Below are 22,421 nucleotides of genomic sequence, written 5' to 3'. Positions count from 1 at the left end.
GATACATGTGCATTAATTAATAAATATATATATATTATTATTTTAGCTACTACTAAGATATGATTGCTATCATTGTTGTATGTCCTGGCTCAGGTTAAACTTTTTTGTCAGAGGTGAAGTTGGGCGGGGCATGACTTCACTATCCTGGGTAAAAAATGGAGAAGGGGACTCTGTTGGGGATTAGCAGGGCCGTTACAGAGCTAATAAATGATGGCATCGGTGCACAGATATTGTACTTGAATGTCTTTGAAAACATCCTGGAAGATTGTTTGTAAAAACAGATAAACCCTTTTTGCCTGTGGGTGTGAGCTTTTAACTCTTCTCCTTTGACCAAATGCTCCCCTCCCCCCTCCTCCGACTTCTTCTTTAACAAACTCTGCCGTCAGTCAGCCGGAGCGCTGGAGGAGAACGGATGGTCACGTGATGCCACAGGGGTTATCAGGTGTCAGGTAGAGGAGTTTTCGGCTGTAGAGCGCCTCTTGTAGCCTCGGGGATGATTGACTTGTCTGTCCCTCCGTCATTTTAACTTCATCGCTGTTAGAAGGAGGAAACACTGATGACAGCAGGCCTTTGTTCTGCGGCGGGCCTCCATGTTGGAGGAGGTCTAAGGTGAAGGATCCAGACTCTCTGTGTTTTTGACAACAACTTCAGGCCACCTGTAGAGACAGTAAACTAACACAGCAGAGCTTTTTTTGTGTAGCTGAAAGTGGAATAAGTGAGTGGAAGACAAACTCAAAGAAGTCAGTCAAAGAGATGGAAAGACAAGGAAGGCAGGACTTTAATTATAACCTTCAGCCATCTCCAGACATTGAGATGTTCCTGTGTGATAACCTGCAGACATTGTAAAGAGAAGCCATTAAGGGCGTTGACAGCACGGCGATGTCAGCTGGTGACAAGCAGACGTACAGGTTCGGTAAAGGCCCAGCGTACTTTACGCACTATGAGCTGTGCAGTTATTGAAAAATAACACACTACATTGAGGCGGTTTACATTACATCACATTAATTTGATGCTTTCAACCTCCAACCCGTCAGCAGTAATTTGGGGTTGAGTGTCTTCCTCAAGGACTCCACATGGACCAGAGGAGGCAGGGATTGAACCACCAGCAATGACTGACTGAGTGGGTTATTTTTCGTAACTGCACAGTTCAGAGTAGACTATCCTGTTTATATCACGGCCACTTGACCTTGTTTACTCATCTTTGGAGGGAGTGTTCTCATCAACCTGAGAACAAACGCTAATCCTTTAGGGAGAAGCTGATCTGGAAGCCTTCCAGCTAAAGTTTTTCAAATAAAAACGCCATTTAAAGAAAAATGACCTCACTGCACAACAATGTCCTTGTCCTGAAGGTCTCAAACCGGTTCTCTTCAGCTTACAATAACACACACACACACCTGTTGTAGGGGGGCCGTGGGAGAGGGGAAAGGACATGTGTTCGGAAATCAACATAAAGATCTCGTCCTCTGATAATCAAACAGGAGCCCGTATGAGCTTGCCACCTGCCCCAAAAATGCCAATCCACATCTGAGAAAACCTACTGCAGTTTAGGAAGGGATTTAACCGATAACATCAGTATCAAAAGGCTCTAAAAAGCCCCTCAAAACCTGACTTTTGTTTCCAGTTTAAAAGGATGTGCTGAGTTGGCCTGAAATGGGCCATAATCTGTGTATCATTTGTTCTTTTCATAGTCAATATAGAATAAAAATATTTTTTATTGGGTTATCAATGCTTACGTACTTAGGCTGCTGACTTTTGTGTATTTTACAATTTTTTTTCTGATTTTGTAATACATACTGAATACGAAAATAACGAATGATACATGCATGGATCGACCGAGGGCATCCGACTGCCTCGGAGACGGTTGTGGTGGCGTCAGATGGGTCTGTGTGTCTGTTTGGCCGATGGGCAGGGCTTAGCTGCACACACACTGACAGCGACAGGACACTTCGACTGCATTTACACAAGAGCCGGAAATGTGTCTCGTCCTGCAGGGGTGTGTGGAGGTGTGGCCGGGTTTGTTTGTGCTTCAGGACGTAACTGCTAGGATGGCAAGATACACCTCACCCGCACACACAAACTACACGAGCTAACGGTTGCAGGAAACAGCGTATCATCACCGGTTATCCCAAGTTCTGAGCTCGTATATCTGCAGGCAGTCTGCTCAACATGTCGATTAAAAACTAAACATGAAGTGAAGAAAATATAACATGAACACACGAGGAAGTAGTCAACATCGTTAGGTCTTCAGTTCTGCTTCTGGTTTAGGTTCCGTTGCCCACAGTCCACACACACACACACACTACTCTGCTTGAACATGGCCTTGTCACCCAGGATTAAGTCTGTGTGAGTTTCGGTATTTTGAAAACACAGTCTGACTGCATTCCTTCGCTCTCTGCTGTCAGTCACAGGCGGACCCAGCCTCAGTCATTGTGTGTGGGTGGGGGGATATTTATTCTTCAACTCTCAGGTAAATTGATTCTCTCACCTGCTGCTTTCAGTCGTATCTCATGGTCTTCATTCAGAAAATGGCTCCGGTGTTATGTCATCCAGGTATTGGATTACAGTCACATGATAGCAGGTTGTATGTGGGCGGAGACGGTAACTGTCTCTGTATAAAGATGAACACTGACTCCTGTTGGATGACCTTTGACTTTGTCCCAGTGGATGCTGGTTCTGGTTCTGGTTCTGGTGTTCACAGACAGTCTGTTTCCAGTCCTCATTCAGTCTCCTGGAATCTTATACATCCTGATATATTTAGGTTTGTTGCACATGAACTGAGTCAAATTTGAATCTAAATCCAAATCCAAAGCTCATAAGTGGATTTTGAGGTAACAGTTGTTTGTAAAAGACTTTTTAAGATTTTTTTTTACTTTTTTCTGACTTTGCAGATGCAAAAATGAAGACATAGATTTAAGGTAGGATGACTACAATATCTAACACAATACACACACTGTAAAACCTGATGAGTTAGTTAAACTGCCTTAAACTGTTTAAATCTAGTAACTCCAACAATTTAATCATGAAAACATATTTGATTTGAGTATAAGGTAATAATTTATTGTTAAGGTAAATTAAGTTAAGTTGTACTTTAAACTAGTTTATTAAACTCATTGCTCCAAACTTATTTATGATCTGTAGACAAAATGTATCTATATAAAGTTACTTAAATGCATTTTGTTTATACAAATGTTGAAACTTAAATTGAATTTACTTTAATTTATTGATTATCAAAATGGTAGCCGATTGATTTTAATTAATTAAACTTTTTTTGTAATGATATAAAGTCAATGTAAAGAAAACGAGTCAATGGAACAAACTAAAACTATATCACCAAAACCTAAAATACTGCACACATTTAAATGAACTTATAACAACAGAGTTATTACTTCAACTGTTTATTTTTTAGTTTAATTAATGGGATTGAGTGACTCAAATTATTAAAATATGCTGTTAGGATTTCCATTTGTTGTGTACTTCCATTACAACAACAACCAGTTCAACAGTAAAATATGTTTTTGAAACTTGAAGAAGTATAATTATATATAACTGTAACATAACAAGCAGAAACATATCTCTGCTGCTCTCATCCTCAAATGTATTGTGTGAAAAGTTTCAGCAGTTTGTTGGAGACATTTGCTTGTTTGTAGCTGGAGGGGAATCAGCCTGTTGGGCTCCTCGAGGGGTCATATTACCCAGAGTTCATACATTTATACATTAAGCACAAACTTTGAATTTGATCTTGAAGAAAAACAAATGACAGAAAAACAAGCCTGTAATTTACTGGATGTATTCAGTCTGCGGTCGCTTTGTAATCTGATAAATTGACTCTGGAGATAAAAGCTTTATTTTGAAATAATTACAGAGAACTGCTGAATATAACATGGCTGCTGTGTCGCCACCAGTATGGGCATTATCGTGTTTTCATAAATCTTTTAAAACCAGTTAAATGAACTGGGAAACGCTTGGGCACTAATTTACAATACAAGCTTTTCTTTTGGAGACCAATCAGTTCAAACTCCTTCCTCTGTCTCCTCCTCTTCATGCTGCTTAGAAAAACAAGCTGCCAACTGGGAAAACCCGTTCACGTCACACCCCTTGGTCATAATTACATGTTGGATATTTAGGAATTTTTTAGCTGGCTCTACATCTGCCACCCAGTTTTATTAGCTCCAGAACTGCATCAGCAGATGACAAAAATGCCACCAAATGGCTTTCATCCACAGTAATGCAATCAGATTTACTTATGCAATGTGACCAACGCTGGCTGAAGATTGTTTTTGGTTGATTTATGTTTAAGAAATGAAAATGTTTTTGGTGTTTTAACTGGTTAAATGTGAGAACGGCTGCAGCAGTTTCCCCATAGACTTCCATTATAATGGTTGTTGACTAGACACCTTAAACTGCAAACAAGGTTAATTATTACTCTTTTTATTATGAATTTTGAGGTTTTATAAAACAAGCATGACCTCATCCTCATATAAAGTCAGTGGGTGGAGCCAGTTGGGGAAACCCTAATGAGCATGTGCAGTGAAACACGGAAGTTCCGTTTTTTGGCTTCTGCGCTCAGCGAGTGCCTGGGCTCCATATTTGAGTCCGTTAAGTTTCAGTTAACTTTGCACAGAAACAACTAGTAAAAATGTCTTTCAGAGAAACTGAGAAAGTACTTTTATACTTTGAGTACATATCAGATATTTTCTTTTTAAATGTGACACAAAAGCTAATTTCACTCTCGACCTCTGAAGCATCTTTTAAAAGCCCTTGGTCGTGGCCTCAGTTGTGTCTCTGAGAATGAACTGACCTTTGTTTCTAACGGGAGTCTTTTGCTCGTGGCGAGGGCGAGGCCTGCGTTACGGAGAATGGCAGGAATGTCACTGTCATGTCTGCACTCGTCTTCCTCAGCTCACGTTTGTGTCGCTGCTCGTTATCTCTCTTCAAGTCTCCTGTTTCCATTTTATTTCTCTCACCTGTTTTTCTCCATAATCAACCCCAAGTAATTATTTCCTCTGTCACTTCTTTCCAACGCTGGACCGAAGAACAAGTACAAAAGTGTATTTATTTCATCTGTGCCCTTTTTAAAAAAAAAGTGCTTTCAGGAGTCAGTGGAGCGCTTTAAAGAATATAAAAGAGGAATGAGAAAGGGATTTAAAATGTGCACGATCACAAAGACTGTGGTTAAAAAATCTGTAACGATTAGAGAAAGACTTTATAACTCTTGGAAGAAGAAATAACTTATTCTTCATTGTACAAAAGTTTATTTAGTAAGCAATAAAACCTTTGTTCTATTTAACACACCCAGAAGTTTGTCTGCATATGAGCAAACTTTATGGCACTAAGACTGTACTTGTTAGTGTGTTTATGCGTAATACACATATAATATTATGCAAATGTACGTTTGTGATTGTAATTAAGGCTCTGACGATTTCTTTCCATTTTTGCTTCTACAACTTCATGAATTTCTGCTTTTTTCTGGAGAAAACAAGATATTTGAATTATAATTTGATTAAAAGATCGCATTTTAATGCCAAATGAAAGGACAAAGAAACTCTTTTACACCAAAACCAAACATTAATGTTGCAATAAAGTTACACTTCTGCGCACTTAAATCATCAAAATTGAGTTAAATTTCAAAACATCTTCAGAGAACTGGGAGGAATTCTTGTTGATAGATACAATAAACAATTTAGACATTTTGGAAGTTTTAAAAGGCTGCAAGGGCCCAAACAGGAGGAGGAGAGCCATCACCAAGATCAACAGAATGGCAGCTACTGTACATTTTTATCTCCTAACAGACAAACAAACACACACGACGGAGTCTGTTAGATGTCCCTTTGCTGCCGCTGTGTAAACTCTTTAAAACTGTTTAAATGACAAATGGCTTCAGGGCTCAGGTCACCTCTCTAACCATTGACCTCTTTGTTATTTATCTCATTATGTTGTTTGTGAACTTTCTTTTCTCTTCCTCGGATGTTGTGTCTGCTGCTGCTTTTATCAGGGGCTGAAAAATGTATCACAGTTTCTGTGATAAGATTCAGTGATTCAACAAAAAGGTATTTTCACAGCCGATGTTGACTCTGCAGTCGCTCCCTGACTCGCTCAATACTCCTCCGAGGTTTCATGAACATTAATATTGCCGAGCAGGTTAAATATTGTGCAACAGTTTCATTAAAGTTGAATACACTGTAAAAAAATGTGATCAACACTGTAAATAAGTGTAAAAAAAGTTATTTTTAACTCCAATGTTTTGGATATAATCCGTTTGAATTATTTAGTAAGTAAAACAAACTCAATTATGTAAGTTAAAAAACGTCCCTGATTAAGTACTTTTTACTTCCAGCTCTGTCTTCATACTTGTAGTCCTTTTACCTTCTTCCTCTGTGGGTTCAACCTCCAAACAGAGGAGGTTGAACACAGTGTGTGTGTGTGTGTGTGTGTGTGTGTGTGTGTGTGTGTGTGTGTGTGTGTGATGTGATTACATCATCCTGAAAGTGTGTAATGAATGAAGTAATGATCCTGTCGATGAATGACACTGAAAATCACAACAATTTTTGTAATTTTCACTTTCTCCTGTAATTTCATTGCGAGGGTTTTTCTAAAGCTGCGTTAAGCTTCAACAATCCCAAACAAAACATCCTTAAAGGAACTGAAATATTGAGGATGAAGATTATCATCCAACCCTTAGTACCCGGGCCTCAGAAAGCGTTCCTCTGTTCCCCTCATGGGATAATGTGTGACAGCCCTGATTTCGTCTCCACAGAGAAAACAACACATACATTTCGTCATAGTTTTTTGTTATCAGAGATGTATTTTTAGTTCATGGAAGTCACTGACGAACATTTCTTGTCATAGTTTTCATTAACGAACTGTTCCACAGTAGAAGATATAAAATCAGCAGAGACACGGTGCTGGTTTACGCTCCTTTTAATAATCACAGGTCGAAATATTTTATCTCTTATCTCAGTTTGAACGCAACTCTTCACATTCGCTTACATTTAATCTGGTTTATTCTCAGTGTTCGTCACCTAAACACGTCTGATACCACAGACTGTGTGAAGACCGAAGGTCGTCATCTGCTCTTCTAATTGCTGTTTTTTTCTGTCCTCAGGGTCGAGTCACCGTACTAAAGAAGTTCCTGCATGCTGCTGGTGAGTCTCTCTGAACTCTTTATAATGAGCAGATAAAAGCAGGTTGACAGACAGACAGGCAGACAGACAGACAGACAGACAGACAGACAGACAATGTGACTAAATGTGAACACATGATTCAATAAGTTAGAATGAAGTCAGGGACCATCGGTAAAGTGAACGACTGATTATGTCGTGATGTCCCTGAAGGAGCTGATGTTGTGTGAGTGTGTGAGTGTGTGTGTGTGTGTGTGTGTGTGTGCATGAGTGTGTGTGTGTGTGTGTGTGTGAGGGCTGTCCATGTTGAAACAGTAGCTACCAAGGCTGTCTCCACTTGGTCCAGAAAACAAAGCCTTGTATGTGTGTCTTTGAGATAAGACTGTTGATTTAAAGTGCTCACATGGAGTCTTGTGTGTGTGTGTGTGTGTGTGTGTGTGTGTGTGTGTGTGTGTGTGTGTGTGTGTGTCTGAGCCCTGCAGCTTTTCAGGTGTTTTTAAGGAAATGTGTGTATTTTGTCTTTGATCCACCGACACCAGATGACAGATGAGACTGAAACTAGTCAATAAAACAACAGAAGTCAGTTTAAGAAACACAGAACAGTTTGAAGTTCAGTAAACACAGTCAATATATTAACGCTGTATAAACTACTGACAGTTTACATAATGAACACAGCAAGCGTCTTAAACCTGCATTCTTCCCAATGGCCAGCAGGGGGCAGCTCCATTGGCTGCAATTAAAGACTGATAGTATTGAGTCTTATGGAGAAATGAGTCGACTTCTCAGTTGATTTATTCCCTCAGTAAACAGTTTCCTGATGAGTTTCTGGTCTCAGTCTCTAGTTTCAGTCTTCTTCCATACAGCATGATGTTCATTTAGTAACTGATGGTCCCATTTAGAGTAAAACAGACCATAAAGCAGGGTATGCTTTAGGGCGGGGCTACCTTGTGATTGACAGCTCATTCTCAGTCTCAAAATGAGATGATTTTTATAATTAATTATGATTTGCCAAAAAGAAAAGTCAAACATTTTCTGCTTGTAGTTGGACTTATATATATATATTGAAGTCTTGCTTTTAAAGGTCCAGTTTGTAGGATTTATCCAGTAGTGTAATTGCAACTCCCTTGCTTCACCCTTCCCTTCCAATCATTTAGATTATCCTTACAGACAGGAAGTCCTGTGTCCAATAAAAATATAATATATATAATATAATAGAGAAATAAAAAGAACAGAAAGACTAACACTGTCTTCTTCTTCCTCTCTTCAGCAATTGCCGGCCCAAACATCCAACCATTTTGTTTCCCATGATCCATCTGTGCAGCCAGGAGGAGCATCCAGTTGGATCCAGCTGGTTTCCTGTGAAGCCTGAACCAGCTTCCCCATCATCCCTCTCTCTCTCTCTCTCTCTCTCTCTCTCTCTCTCTCTGGCTGACGAGGACAACTTGATTCAACCCAAACATCGGATTCTATCAGTTTGGATTATTAGCTGGAATCTTCTCATCTTTTTACGTTTTCTTGAGCTTTTTTCACCTTCCAACCGCCACCGGTTCATCACCTCCCTCTCCTCTTCCACCGGCTGTCAACAAACGCCACCTTTCACATTTGGTCTTTTTGGCTTTGCCGCTTCCTTCGGGAAACTAAACACACCAAGAAACTCTGTGCGATCAGAGACGTTCCTGGACTGAGGCGGACGGACTGGCGGTTACGATGAGTGAGACTCTTTATCCGGCTGGAAACCTGAGGAGGAAACACACACACTCACACACACACACACACACACACACTGTGATGCTTGGCTGAGGCCACACACGTCGACATTCAGGACTCTGGGTAAAAATAATATCTGTGGTTTGATTTATCTCACCTTCTGTGCCAGGTGGGTGGAGACGGGGTGGGTGGGGGTTTTCTCTGTACCTGACGGCGTTATCGGAGGACAGTTTGAGCCAAAATACCTCAGTTTCTCCGGTGCTCACAATTTGTTAGAAACACGTTGAGTTTCCTCTCCCGTCCAGCTGCTTTCCCGCACTGAGCTTCAATCTTAAACCATCTTAACCAAAACAGGATTAATTAAAGGTTTTTAATGAGTTATTTTTACCATTATTTTGTATCACTGCCCTTTTTAAAGTGCCAGATTGTGGCATCATTAAGTACAATGCAAAGCAAGATGTCCTAATATAAGGATAACAACAGAAATAATAAACTATAATAATAATTTTATTTATATAGGGCCAAAAGAAAGTGCAAAGTTACAAAGTGCTATATAAAATAAGATTAAAACAAAAATAATGTATTTTATTTATGATAAATAGATTTTAAAGTTAGTAAAACTTTAAAGCAGGGTCCCAATTAGAGGCAGGTCTCCTTTACTAGCCTGGTCTGGATTTTAAAGTTCTTTCAATGAATAAAACCTCTTAAATCCCACCAAGTCGCCCAGAGCTCTACACAAATATTCATTTTAGGGAAACTATGAGCACAAAGTATAATTAATTCAGATTTATCCGAGGTATCTGTAACTGTGCTCTAAGAAACTTTTTTATTAGTTTCATCCACTAGAAACCAGTTTATTTTGTGTAAGTTTATTTTCCAACTGTATAATATCAGCTCAGTACGAATCAACATCACTGTTCTTTCCAAAAGGAGTATTAAAAAAGTATATTTTTATCAGTTTCCATCAGGCTGTAATATCTGAGATACACACAACTCTCTCCTTCCGTAACCTTTGCTGTGATCCTGATTTCTTCCCGCCGTTTTCCTCTGCGGTTTCTTTACGGTCCAGGATCCTCTTCAGCGTTTGTTTCTGTACAAATGCATTAGAGTAGAAAGAGGCGGAGGTCAGATGTTTAAGGCGGCACGGACAAGATTCAACACGCGGAGGGAAGACAGAAAAAAAAGAGCGGGAAGGTGTTTGTTGGCGGCGACTTACTTTGAGTTTTGGAGGGAAAGTTTGGTGAGCTTCAGGGCGTTGCTACTGAGTCTTTTTAAACCACAATTGAATAGAAGTTGTTTTAAACTAAATTATAGTTTTCACGGGTTAATAACACGCCAGATTTTCATCTGGAAACAAAACCGCTTTTTGTATTTTTTGAAGTTCAGATGTCTTTTCTGGGTGTTTTTTGCCGTCAAACATCAGATCATTACTTCAGTTTGAGCTGATTCTGTTTGTGATCTCAGACTCCAACATGCACTGATCTCCAGTGAGAAAAGTATTTATTTTGTTTAGAAAAAAAAAAGCCTTGATAGCTGGAACTGAAGATCATAGCCGGTCTGCAGGTCACACATTAAAAATCTCATTAACTTGTTGTTGTGTTTTTTCACTTTGTGCGTTTTCACCCTGAACTCAGCGGTTGAAGTCAAACAACATGTCGTTTTCAACACGTTTCTGTCTCCAGTTTGAGACACAAACAGCTCCGAATGTATCCATAACAACACACAGTGTCCTCAACGAGACGCATGTTCGAAACCGACTCAAACAGCCTGAAAGAGAAACTGCCCTCATTGTAAATAATAGAAACAAACACACTGTAAACATTTGTTTTGTGAGGGTATGTGGGGTTTTTATTGCTTATCTAATTTTTGTTTGTTTTGTTGATGTTTACAGAAACTCTTCCTTCTCCTGTAAAATAAAAAAAGATAAAAGAAATCAAATCCATGTCCAATTTAACATCCTTGTAAAGCCATAAAAGTTGTGGAAATATTTTCCTAATTTTGCCTCGTTTGTTGTGTTTTTATTTATTTACTTTCCACCGAGATTGACAGCCAATCAGAGTCTGTGCAGCTTCAAACCGTCCAATCACAGAAAGTCGTCCAACAGTTTAAAAGAAAACCTGTGTGTTCTGCAGGAGTCGAGGGCGTGGAGAGGTGATGAAAGTCAGTAGATATTACACACACACACACACACACACACACACATCCGTCTCAACATGTCATCTCATCTCAGTTTCAGCCTTCTTTTTAAAGCCACAAACTGATGGACAGATCTCTTTGTACAGAAATAAGCAGTTAGAAGGAGGATTTTATTGTTCTCTGATGCTGTTGAAGGTTTTTATGGTTTTAATACGTTATTGTGTTGGTGAATTAGAAAAGAGCAAGTTGCAGTACAAACATTTATTTGCTCCATCAGGCAAACGGTTCATAATGAGAGATCTTAAAGAGGGAGTGGCTACACAGCTGCAAACAATCATTCCCCACATGCAGTAGGAAGACACCAGGGACATCTATGGAGGCTGTCACATGGTCTACTGAAGGTCTAATTAGCCAACAGCGTGCGCCCATCCCACTGACTGTGTGTTGGTACGCTGTATGCCTGTGGGTCGGCTCAACCTCCTGATAAACCGAGAACACGCCATCGTGCTTTCATCCTTGTAGTCAGAAACATACAGATTATATAACAAATATACACAGTACAGCCTGTTTCTCTGTATTTAAAGATTAGATTATTATTTCAGATCTAAACTTTGAAGATCTGCACACAGATTATATTCACAGAGCCTCTGATAAACAGCCTCATCCTGCTTTAGAAAACAACCAAAGAGCGAACGCTGAATGTCAAAAAGCTCATTAAGTTTTATGATTGTTAGAAATGATAAAAGTTGTATAAAATAAATAGTTCCACAAACTTTCTGCAGTTATTGAGTAAGTTGTTATTATTGAATGTATTAGAGTAATAGAGTCAGTGGACGCTGTCTGTTTGTTCGAACCCTGTAACGTTTATAACAAAGAAATGTGTCCAGTAAACGGGAATAAATGCACAAACATGGTCGTATCCAAGGTGGAGATACGTTTGCAAATGAACAGATAATATGATACAGATCTGGATATTTCCATAAATTTGGACACCTTTAGATCTCTCCGGGTAGATAGAGGTGCTTTTTGTTCAGTTCTATGTTGAAAATATATAAACAAATACCATTAAAGTCTTCTGGGCTGTGCTACAACATTAACACTCAACTTTACACAAAGTGACGTAAAAGCGTCTGCGATAGAAAATCTGCTTCATAATCCTCCAATAAATCCTGCTGTTTGGGTTTTATGTCAGCATGCTGAGCTCTTTTACAGCATCTTGAGTTTCCACTTCTTATTATTAAATGATGTATTTGTGTCGTTCAGTGTCGTTCAGTGGAGCTCGGCCTCCACGGGAACGGCAGCGTCGTTGTGTAACAGCTGAAGATGTTTCCTCGTGTTTGTGTTGAGCTCAGCGAACGTCAGTGAAACTCAGGATCACTGGGAAATGTCAGCGATGCGTTTGAGGTTCGCCTCAGCGGGACTGTCCTGTGAAAATGAGTTCTGTGGTTTCTGTAAACACACAACAGAGCGGCCGCACTTACTCACACACACACACACACACACACACACACACACACACACACACCCAAAAATAACACTCACAATAACACACAAAAAAAACACACAAAGAAACAAACAACTTCCACCAACAGGACAGTAAATACTGGTTAGTAACACACAGAAAAATACATATTTTGAACTTAAAGTCTCTTCTTTCATCTTTCATTCACTTTTTGTATATTTTACTCAGTTTATCTTCTTAAATACAAATAAATCATACCTAACCTGACCCCACATACCTAAACCGCTACCGCTCCCCGTTGCCCTTATAGCCACAGTAATGACGTTCCTGTAGAGGCTTCTGCTAATATATATATTTATATAAATATGTATATAAAACATAAATATAATTCAAAAGAAATAGAACAATGTGCAGGTTTGAAGATCCCCTTTATAAATATAATCATACAATAAACAGACAAAAACAAAGATGGTGTAATACAATATTAATAGAAAAGTGATTTATTTTACCAGATGAAATAAATTATATTGAAATCTTTGCTTATTAAAGACCTTTTGATGTTTATATATAGATAATGTAGATATTGATTGTAGTGATTATTGATTAACGTCCTTACAGAGGAAAATCTAAAGATATTCTGGAAGTCGCTCAGCAAGTCACGCCTTACTGTTACTTACATGAACACATAAGTGTGATATATGTTCACATTAACCAACAACTGCAGTTCCTCACTCGAAGCTGGTCTGTCCATAAGACCCCATTATCCGGCCTACGCTCACTACCAGAGCATCACTCAGCCCGTCCTATTGTTCCACCTGCTCCTTTACCATGTTATCTGCTGTCGGATCAAACGCACATTCACAACCCTCACGACAACCTCCCCACACCCAACCTCGCAGGGTTAAACAATGAGGGCATTTGCATCCACCCTGCTGCCCTCTGGGCGCACACACAGAGCGCCGCGGTGCAGAAGAGCTCGCTTTGGGAAGGCTAACCCAGAAATACAACCGGCTTTATAACGTCGGGGTCTGCGTCTTCCAATCACAGCGAGAGCGTTTCAGAGCGTTTCAATCCACGACAACAACATGAATCTAATATAAAGATATTATGTGTTTGATTTGTACAATGTGGGGAGAAACTGAACAAACATCCTCACACGCAAACGTCTCGCTGAAACGTGACCTTTGACCTGCTGCCAGGTGTCAGTGAATTCAGTGCGACTTTGAGTCTTTCAGCCACGTAAATCCAGCTGATAACAGTCAATCAGTGGATTAACTGTCAGCTTTATTCTCCTCACGTCCGTCAACCCGAGAGCACAATAGAGCTCCACTACACCTGCACACACACGCCGAACAGCCCTCATATGACTCTGAGATCATGTAACGAATATTAGTTGTGAGGGTTATTTTTCCATCAGGGTGAATTTCGGCTTCTCAAAGCAGATTTTCTGACTGGAGGCGGTAAGGTGTGTCGCTGGCTCCGCCTCCGTCCGTCGCTGCTGGGTGAGTGTTTTCTGAGGAAGTTCAGAAGAGTGCCTGTTTACTGTTTACTGCAACAGAAACTTACTTCACTGTCAGCGAAGCAAAAGTAAAAGCAGCTCGTAACCGGATGAAATGCTGCTGATAACGATGAAGATGATGATGATGACGATGATGATGATGATGATGATAACAGTTTGTTATCAGATTAAGTCTGAAATAGTTCTTTCATCAGAGCAGCTCCACCACATCTCAGAAAACACAAGATATGAGATAAGAAGCAAAACTGCTCCTGAACCAGTCTGAAGAAGATTCTGTAATATGAAGCTACAGCCTGTTAGCGTAGCTTAGCATAAAGACTGGAAAGCAGCCAGTTAGCCTCTTGTAACAGCTCCTCCCCCTCTGCTAATTTTAAAAATGCATCAGAGACCCGCAAAGGACGGAGACTTTAGGGGGCGTGGCCTCCACACCAATGTGCCAAAGTATAACAATAGCTCACAAACCTCTTTAAACAAACAGACAACCTTCAGTTCCAAAGTGTTAATGAGTGAAGGAGTGAGCTGTGAGTCACCTGCTGTACTTCCTACTGTAGTTCAAATGTTTGTCCAATGAGAGGAGGAAGAGAGGAGGAGGAGGAGGAGGAGGAAGAGCTCTCAGTAAATCAGAAGTTAAAGTTTCAGACTCAAGTGAGTCAAAGACATAAAGAGACTCTACACGAAAGTCACTTCAGTTCAAATCCTCCTCAAATAAACCTCAAGTGTGTGTGTGTGTGTGTGTGTGTGTGTGTGTGTGTGTGTGTGTGTGTGTGTGTGTGTGTGTGTGTGTGTGTGTGTTGAATCAGGTGTATCTGACGGGACTGAACACGCCCGCTGCATTTAGTCAGGAATGTTTGTTCCTCCTCTTCAAGTCAACTCTGAATCAGGCAGGGAGGAAGGAGGGGGCGGGGTTAAACGGGAACCCCCCCCCCCCCCCCCCCCCCCCACCAGCCTCCATTTTCAGTTCCTCAGAAAGTTCATGTTTGTGATTGTCAAATATCTCATCTTATCTCATCTTATATCTCTTCACGCTCAACACGTTGAACAAATATCCTCAGACATTCCCATCAGCCCAACGTTGTGTTTACTGCTAGCGTTAGCATGCTAACTGTGATGTTGAACATGGTGAATATTAAATATTGAAATATTTAATCTAATATCTAAAATAATATTTAATAAAAATACAATTAATGTCCGACAGAATTACTCTGGCAGTTGAAGGAGTAAATGAAAGGGGATTTACTTTTGAATCTTTTAGGTAGTGACTTTATAATCTGTCCTGGTTTCACTCTTTCATTTAAAGGTGCTGTACACAGTTTCCAGACTAGATGTCGCCGTAGAGCTCCAGGCAGCACTCATTTTACCTCCAGGATCTTTCAAACTCAACAGAAACTTAATAAAACCGTCTTTGTTGGTCTCTCTAACCAACGATCACCAACTCTGGTTTGGTGGAAATAAATCCTGGATTCACTAGTTGCAGCAGCTGCACATAGAGAGGGAAACACACACACACACACACACACACACACACAGTGTATATTCACATAGCTAACAGTTGTTTGTTTTCTGCTGTATTAATGTTGATTCACGGTTCTTCGGCTGGTACAGTGGATTGTATCTGCTTCACGAGTCAGTTTGAACACTTTAATACTTTTACACTCTGATAAAAGTAACAATAAACAGATTTTATCATCTGAACGCCCCCTGGTGGTGAGTGAGTGTGAAGACGGTGTGAGTGAAGCTGTCCTGTGTTTGCTGTTGTTTGCTGTACACCATTAAAGTATAAATGTGTTACATGATGTAAAGTACTGAGTGTGATCCTTTGAGTGTGTGACAGCGAGCAGTGTGGGCCTGTAGCAGCAGGTTACACACTACCTGTGTGTGTGTGTGTGTGTGTGTGTGTGTGTGTGTGTGTCTGATTACAGGGTAGCGTAATGACGGCCTTGTTGAGGGGGATGGCAGAGTAATAACTACAGTGTTTAACACATATGGAAGCTCGCTGAGGACAAAAACAGTGATCTGATCTGACGTGTGATTCATCTTTAAATCCAGATTTGCTGACAGAATATAATCTGCCTCCTCCAGGAAGTTATGACCCATAGCTGAAGTTTCCTGCACAAAACGTTGAGCCGTACGTCACCAAACCCACGTCAATGTTCCTAAATGTGAAGACGCAGACGTGTGCGATAGGAACGTCTCACATCTACCAACAAAAGTGCTGCTGAAGACGAAGGGTTCCTGATGTTCTGCACGACGAGAAACCAAACTGAGATCAAACTGATCAAATATGATTCAAGATTCTGTTCCTGCGTTTATTTCTCACCTAAAGCCCCAAAAAGGATCCAGGAAGTCATTATAGAGAGAAAGTTATATTATAGTCATTATAATGACTTCCTGGATCCTTTCTTTTCATCGTTTTGGCGGATGTGGGCTTCCATACTCTCACAAACATATTTTAATGAAGTATTGATCTGTAATATGAGAACGTGAGCGACCAGGTGAGCAGGGTCCTAATGAAAACCCTCCAACAGAATTATTACCCACAAATCTATGATATTTATAAAAATGTGCACATTTAGGACTATACTGACTTAAAGTCTGTGATTCCCCCGAGATAACGATTACTTACTGACTGTTTCCTGACTTTAAACTGACCCGTTATAATGATATGAATATATTTCCCCGTAGGGGCTCGTCCCTACTCCTCACCTGGACTCACATAAGCAGCTTTAAATGTGCTAACAGCAGAAATATTTATTTTACTGTTATTTTTCATAAAACTACAGTCCTTATGAGGTTGAGAACAGCTGCGTTCATGGTTGGATGTTTAGTTATTAGCGTTGTTACAAACGTCAGTGGAGTCTTTCGATCAGAACCCGGAGGGTTAGGTTCCACTTCCACTTCCTGTCTACGTTCATAAAACGTTTTGGTTTCTCAGGGTTTAGTTACATTGTGCAGCCTGACTGACTTCCCACACCTGTATGAGTGAATCAGTCGGTCCGGGTTGATCCACCGACTGTTTGAAGAGTTTAAGTTGCTTCCGTCCGGCCAGCAGATTCACATATTTGTGTTGTATATGACCTTACTTTGTTGTCTGCTGGTGTTCATTGTGTATAAACTGCTGGCTGTGTCACAAACTCCCTTGAACCTCCATTGCAAACACATGGAGAAAACCGAAGGCTGTGATTGGACAATCCCTGTTGGGGAGGGTTTAAATAAGTCCATTAATCTTACTGAAAGGTCAGACGTATTCATTATCTTTAGAAACTTTGGGAACCAGAAGTTTAAAATAAACCTCTGCAGGTTTCAACAGATTTTTGCTTCTCAACATGCAAATAAATAAATAAAAAGCTCAGAAATAAAAAATGTGAGGAATGTATTTAATCTCCAGGGTGTGAAAATCTCTCCTTGCAGAGCGAGACTGAACGATGTGTCCTGACTTGACATCCTGTAACTGATGGGAGTCAAAGAGCAGAACCGTTAATGGATCATTAATCTGCAGGTAGAAACCTTTAATGTCCCAGTTCTGGAGGTTCGGGGGTCAAATTCCAGACTGACGTCCTCTGAAGGAGTCGGGACGTCTCCTCGAGGAGCTGATAGTGCGAGCGGAAGGAAGGGACCACTGCCAGGATCCGTCTAATTGCTGGAAATATTTGCGTGATGATTCATTCTCTGATTCAAATGTCTCTGTGCTGAAGGGGAAAAGCATACCGGATGGATTTCATGGTTTGTATTCTTTACTTCCAGCAGAGTGATTAGTACAGAATACACAGACACAGTGTGACACATTTTATCCATTAAAATGTCCTAAAAATCTCAATTGAATCCACACAAGGTTCTCATTAAGCAGCGCTGTCGTTCGTAAAGATCAATAATCTACATATACAAACACTGACACGTCTGCAGGGTCTTAAAAAGTCCAATAATGTGAATAATCGTTAATAGTTAACTGTAAAGATCAGACAACATATCGACACTTTATTCCCTCAGGCCCCATCAAACGCAAACTAAGCTTCTGGAGGAATAAACACAGTTACACCGGATCCTGATCTGATCTGGAGACGTTTACACAAGTTTATTTTTGAAACTTTTGGAATTTAAAGAGTAGATTCATCTTCACTTTCTCTTCTCAACCTGTCTGCCGCAGACACCCACCCAACTCTATGATACTACTTCAAATTTATACAGAGAGTAGACAGAAAAAGGAAGTGAGGAAGTCGGTTTTACTTCACTATGAACTAACATAGCATAACCCCGATTAACCAAACTCCATTCAGAAAACAAGCATTTTGAAAGTTGTTTGCTCGTCGTTTTCCGTACAGACCGACAACGTCTGAATTCAGGCTTTTTACTAAACACCGTCATGTTGTCTTCTGAAAAATGTTTGTCATCAACCTTTTTTCCGTGACTAAGACGAGACGCAAATAAATCTTTGATAAGACGAACTGTACGTTTCCGGAGGAGGTTGATTTACTGGACGGTTGCATCATGTGTGTATTTATATTCACTGAGATCAGAGTTCGTGTTTAACATGAAATCATCACAGTGATGAAATGTTGGTTCTTCCAGCTGACAGTGTGTCACTGTCGGTTTCACCGTGTTCATCTCTTTCAGTCTGAGTGAAGCCTTTCTGTCCTAGAACACAATAAATTACAGATTATATTAACTTCTTTAGGATTTACAGTGCAGGTGAACCAAACACTGCTGGAAAAACTCCAGTCGATCCTCAAAGAAACCAAACTTTCTGTAATAATTCTGTCGTTTCCTGCTATTATTTTAAAATAAAAGATTCCTGAAAGAACAAGAACAATTTAATGTTGGTTGTAACATAACACTGAAAAACATGATTTATAATATCTCGGTAGAGATTGGCATTATGGGTAATCTGAGTGCTGATTAAGTCATGTTTTGTATCTGAACTGAACTGAGACGTTTCAGAGGTCATTAATACAAGAAACAATAAAACTGAACAGAGGAAATACAGTATTTTAGGGAAGTGAAAGAGAGGCACTTGTTTCTCCTCTCTTTGCTTCCCTTACGGGTGGTGCACTACACTGTACAGACTACACCTTTAAGTCTTGTTTACGTGACTTTGACCACCTTCACAATCAGCAGACTCTTTTCTACCTTTGGTTTGTTTTTGTGCCGTTTTCTCTGAAATGTTAAAAACAACATCAGTGTGAATCCCTCAGCCCCTCCCTGATATATGAATGATGTTATGTTGTAGTAAATAGTGGATTAATGACAGGCAGTCGCCTCCCTCGGTTCTCTTTAATCATGAAGTCATTGTTCAGTTCCTCTGTTCAGCATTTTCAGCAGAACTATGTTCACAGCTGCTCCTTTTTCCCAGCATCACTTGCATCACTGTGTGAGCTGATGCAAACTTTAATGGACGAAAACCACGAAGGTCCGGCTGCTTCCCAACGTGCTCACAGTGCTCAGCCCCTGTAGGCCTCAACATAAGTTCATGGCATTATCATTTCATCGGTCCATATGTGCTCCAAAACCTCATGATCTGAACTAAATATGGTTAAATTCATCATAAAACATGCACGTTGAACATATAGTCGCAAGCTACAGACACATGTAATTACAGTGTTTTCTAATTCTAATTGATTTGAACTGTTAATTACAGGCTGTGGCCAAATTAATGTAGTCAGTTTGCCCGAAACTGCAGCTTATATGACCGTGTGTAACCAAGTGATGTCCTGTAGAGTCAAGAAAAAAAGTTAAATAAAGAGTGGGAACCCTGAATGGGACCAGCCCACCACACCGAGTCCTGTTGCCCCAAGAGGAGAGGAAGAGAGCCGGATTGGAGCCGAGGCTGCTCCTGGACTCGAGACTGTTAACAGTCAATTAAAGTAAAAAATTAACAATAAAGGTATTTGTTGTGTAATTTCACATAGATTAGTTAGTTAACTGACAGATATGTTGTATAATGATGGAAGTTGAATAAATGTTGTTTATCAGTGTATAAGGTAAACTGTCCAAATACAGTTGTTATCAGTGTAAACAGCAATAATTACTGTAATCTCACAGATAATGACTTTTATTACACTTCTATAACTTTTAACATTCAGACTAATTATAATAAAAATCTAATAATAACAGCACTCTGCTGTAAATGTAAGTCTGATTATTTATATTATAGCAGAGTTCATCTGTATTTATAGCTCATTGTTTTACACTGTAAATATCTTTAATTAAATATTGAAAAGACACAAATAGATTTTATGTAAAATTAAAGCTATTTTGATCATAGAAGATTGATGTATTATTAAGGGTCAGTTATTTTCTGTTGTATGTTTTTTGGTGCTCAGCTGCTGGAACATTGTTTTAATGTGAAGATGAAACCATATTATCATCACTATCTTGTTGCTGCTGAATTATTTATAGCATATATGGATATAAACAACTGTATTTATTAGTTTAAGTCAGCAGCGGGTCGCACAATGACAAATTCAAATCAAAAAAAGGAGAATAGTTTATATTTTTTCCTCTGGTAATGTCAGCGTTCGTGGGATTCACTGACACACTTTCCCAGCAGCTTCAGATCAAAGTGTTCACCAGGAACGAGACGTTCAGGAGCGCCGGCTGTCAGAAAGTGTTCGGAGGTGATAAACGTTTGATACAGTCGCAGTTATCTTGACCTGACTGTAATCTTCCTGTGGAGCCACAGAGCTGCAGGCTGAAGGCTGAACGACAGAGAGAGACGACCTCGAACGCCAACGGGTCACACCGCTGACGTTCATATTCACATATAACAGAAACACAACATGGTTTTATTTATATCTTCATATACGACACACACAGTGGAGTGACACACAGTGGAGAGATACACAGTGGAGTGATACACAGTGGAGAGATACACAGTGGCGTGATACGCAGTGGAGTGATACGCAGATACACACACCTTTATTACAGTAAAATTAGAGCCGTATGATGCAGTAAAAACATCAGATTGTGATTATTTTGTGACAGATATGATTCATGATGATTGTGAGAATGATTATTTTTACATCACAAACAGGTGACCTCAGATTTTGAGGTTATCTGAGTGGGAGGATGAAACACAAACAGTTCCAGCTCAACAGAGATTATTTCCAGGATTCTTTGTCCCTTTAACTATTTCCAGGTTTTCCAGGACGCTGTGTGGGAACGCTGCCACTGATCTCGCTGGGTGGATCGTCCTCAACTAAATTTAAATAACACTTTTCTTACAACAACAAGGCACAGAAGAAAAAAAAACATATCAAATATTCACATAAGCACAAAAACAAGAGATTAAAACAACTATAATAAAGTTTAAAGAACTATTACGACAAACATACATTACTGATTTAAATTAATATTTATTAATGTAAAATATCAGATAGAAGAACACGACTCGTGATGGGGAACCAGTGTTTGTATCAGGGTCAGGCCCCCCCCTCGGCCCCCCTTTGGTGGCGCCAATGAATTCTTTAATCACATTTACTGGCCTCATTAAGTAAAATAAACAAAATCAACTGAGCTACAGATTTTAATTGGACTTAACTGAGCAGAAAATTAGATTTTTCTTTTCATAAAGTCGTCTTAATTAATTCAAATGAACGGTTTCTGTTTCTCTGTTTGTGTAAAATATCAAATCTGAAGAAATGATCAAACCAACTGATTTTAAGGAAATTCTGTCATTAAATTTATATTAATATAGTTAAAAAGATTTATTACGTTCACATTTGACCTGAAAATAAAACCTCCTCATCAGTTTTGATGTTAATAAACTACTCAAACACACTCAGTTCTCTCTGCTGGATGCTCTTCCTCTGGCTTGCGGCGCCCTCTGCTGGCTGGATGCTGACGTTGCGGTCGCTCCTGCAGTCAGACACAAACCTCTGAACCTCCAGAAGACTCTGAAGATAAAGTTCATCCAGTTTCAGTAGATAAAGAAAACATTTTAAACAGATTAAGAATAAAAACAAACAAACAACAAAACAATTCTGCAACAAAATGCTGCCGACAGGATTAAAAGATCTTCTGTGATCTGCTAATCTCAACTTTAATTAGGAACAAATGTGATTTATTCTTCTTTCTTCATTTCCAACAAGTTTCATGAGAACAGCTCCGATAGTTTTCCTTCAATGCTGCTGACAAACAAACAAACAAACAAACAAACAAACAAACAAACAAACAAACAAACTGAAAACATGGCGTCCTTGCAGGAGATAAAAATACGAAAGACTAAAATAAAAACCAAACTCCATTGTGTAACCGCGGCAACAAGACAAAACAAAAACATTATAAAAACGTAAAACCACACAAACGTCAAAAGTAAAATAAAAAATAAATTTAATAAAATAAAATCAATATTACAAAATAATAAAATAATATAAAAACATATAATTATAATAATAAATCATAAATAAATATTAATATGAAGAAAAAAATAAAAATAACTAATAATACAATAAATAAATAATATAAAAAATATAAAAAATAAAACTAA

The 22,421-nt window shown here is 39.4% G+C and overlaps 1 protein-coding gene across 4 annotated transcripts in view; it reads left to right on the top strand.

Moving 5' to 3' along the window:
- Positions 1–10,821, top strand: part of LOC127358019 (carcinoembryonic antigen-related cell adhesion molecule 5) — a 34,002-nt gene extending 23,181 nt beyond the window's left edge. For 3 of the 4 annotated variants that reach the window (XM_051390842.1, XM_051390844.1, XM_051390843.1), the window contains exons 9-11: positions 2,889–2,915; positions 7,103–7,142; positions 8,386–10,821. In XM_051390842.1, coding sequence (XP_051246802.1) covers positions 2,889–2,915; positions 7,103–7,121 — 46 coding nt within the window. In that variant the 3' untranslated portion in view covers positions 7,122–7,142; positions 8,386–10,821. The remainder of the gene's footprint in view (positions 1–2,888; positions 2,916–7,102; positions 7,143–8,385) is intronic. The other variant, XM_051390845.1, reaches the window with a different exon arrangement.
- Positions 10,822–22,421: the final 11,600 nt, after the last annotated feature.

The sequence above is a fragment of the Dicentrarchus labrax genome, unplaced genomic scaffold (genome assembly GCF_905237075.1).
Source record: "Dicentrarchus labrax unplaced genomic scaffold, dlabrax2021, whole genome shotgun sequence".
Lineage (NCBI taxonomy): Eukaryota > Metazoa > Chordata > Actinopteri > Moronidae > Dicentrarchus > Dicentrarchus labrax.
The sequence above is the reverse complement of the archived record's forward strand: the minus strand, read 5'-3'. Positions and strand labels throughout refer to the sequence as shown.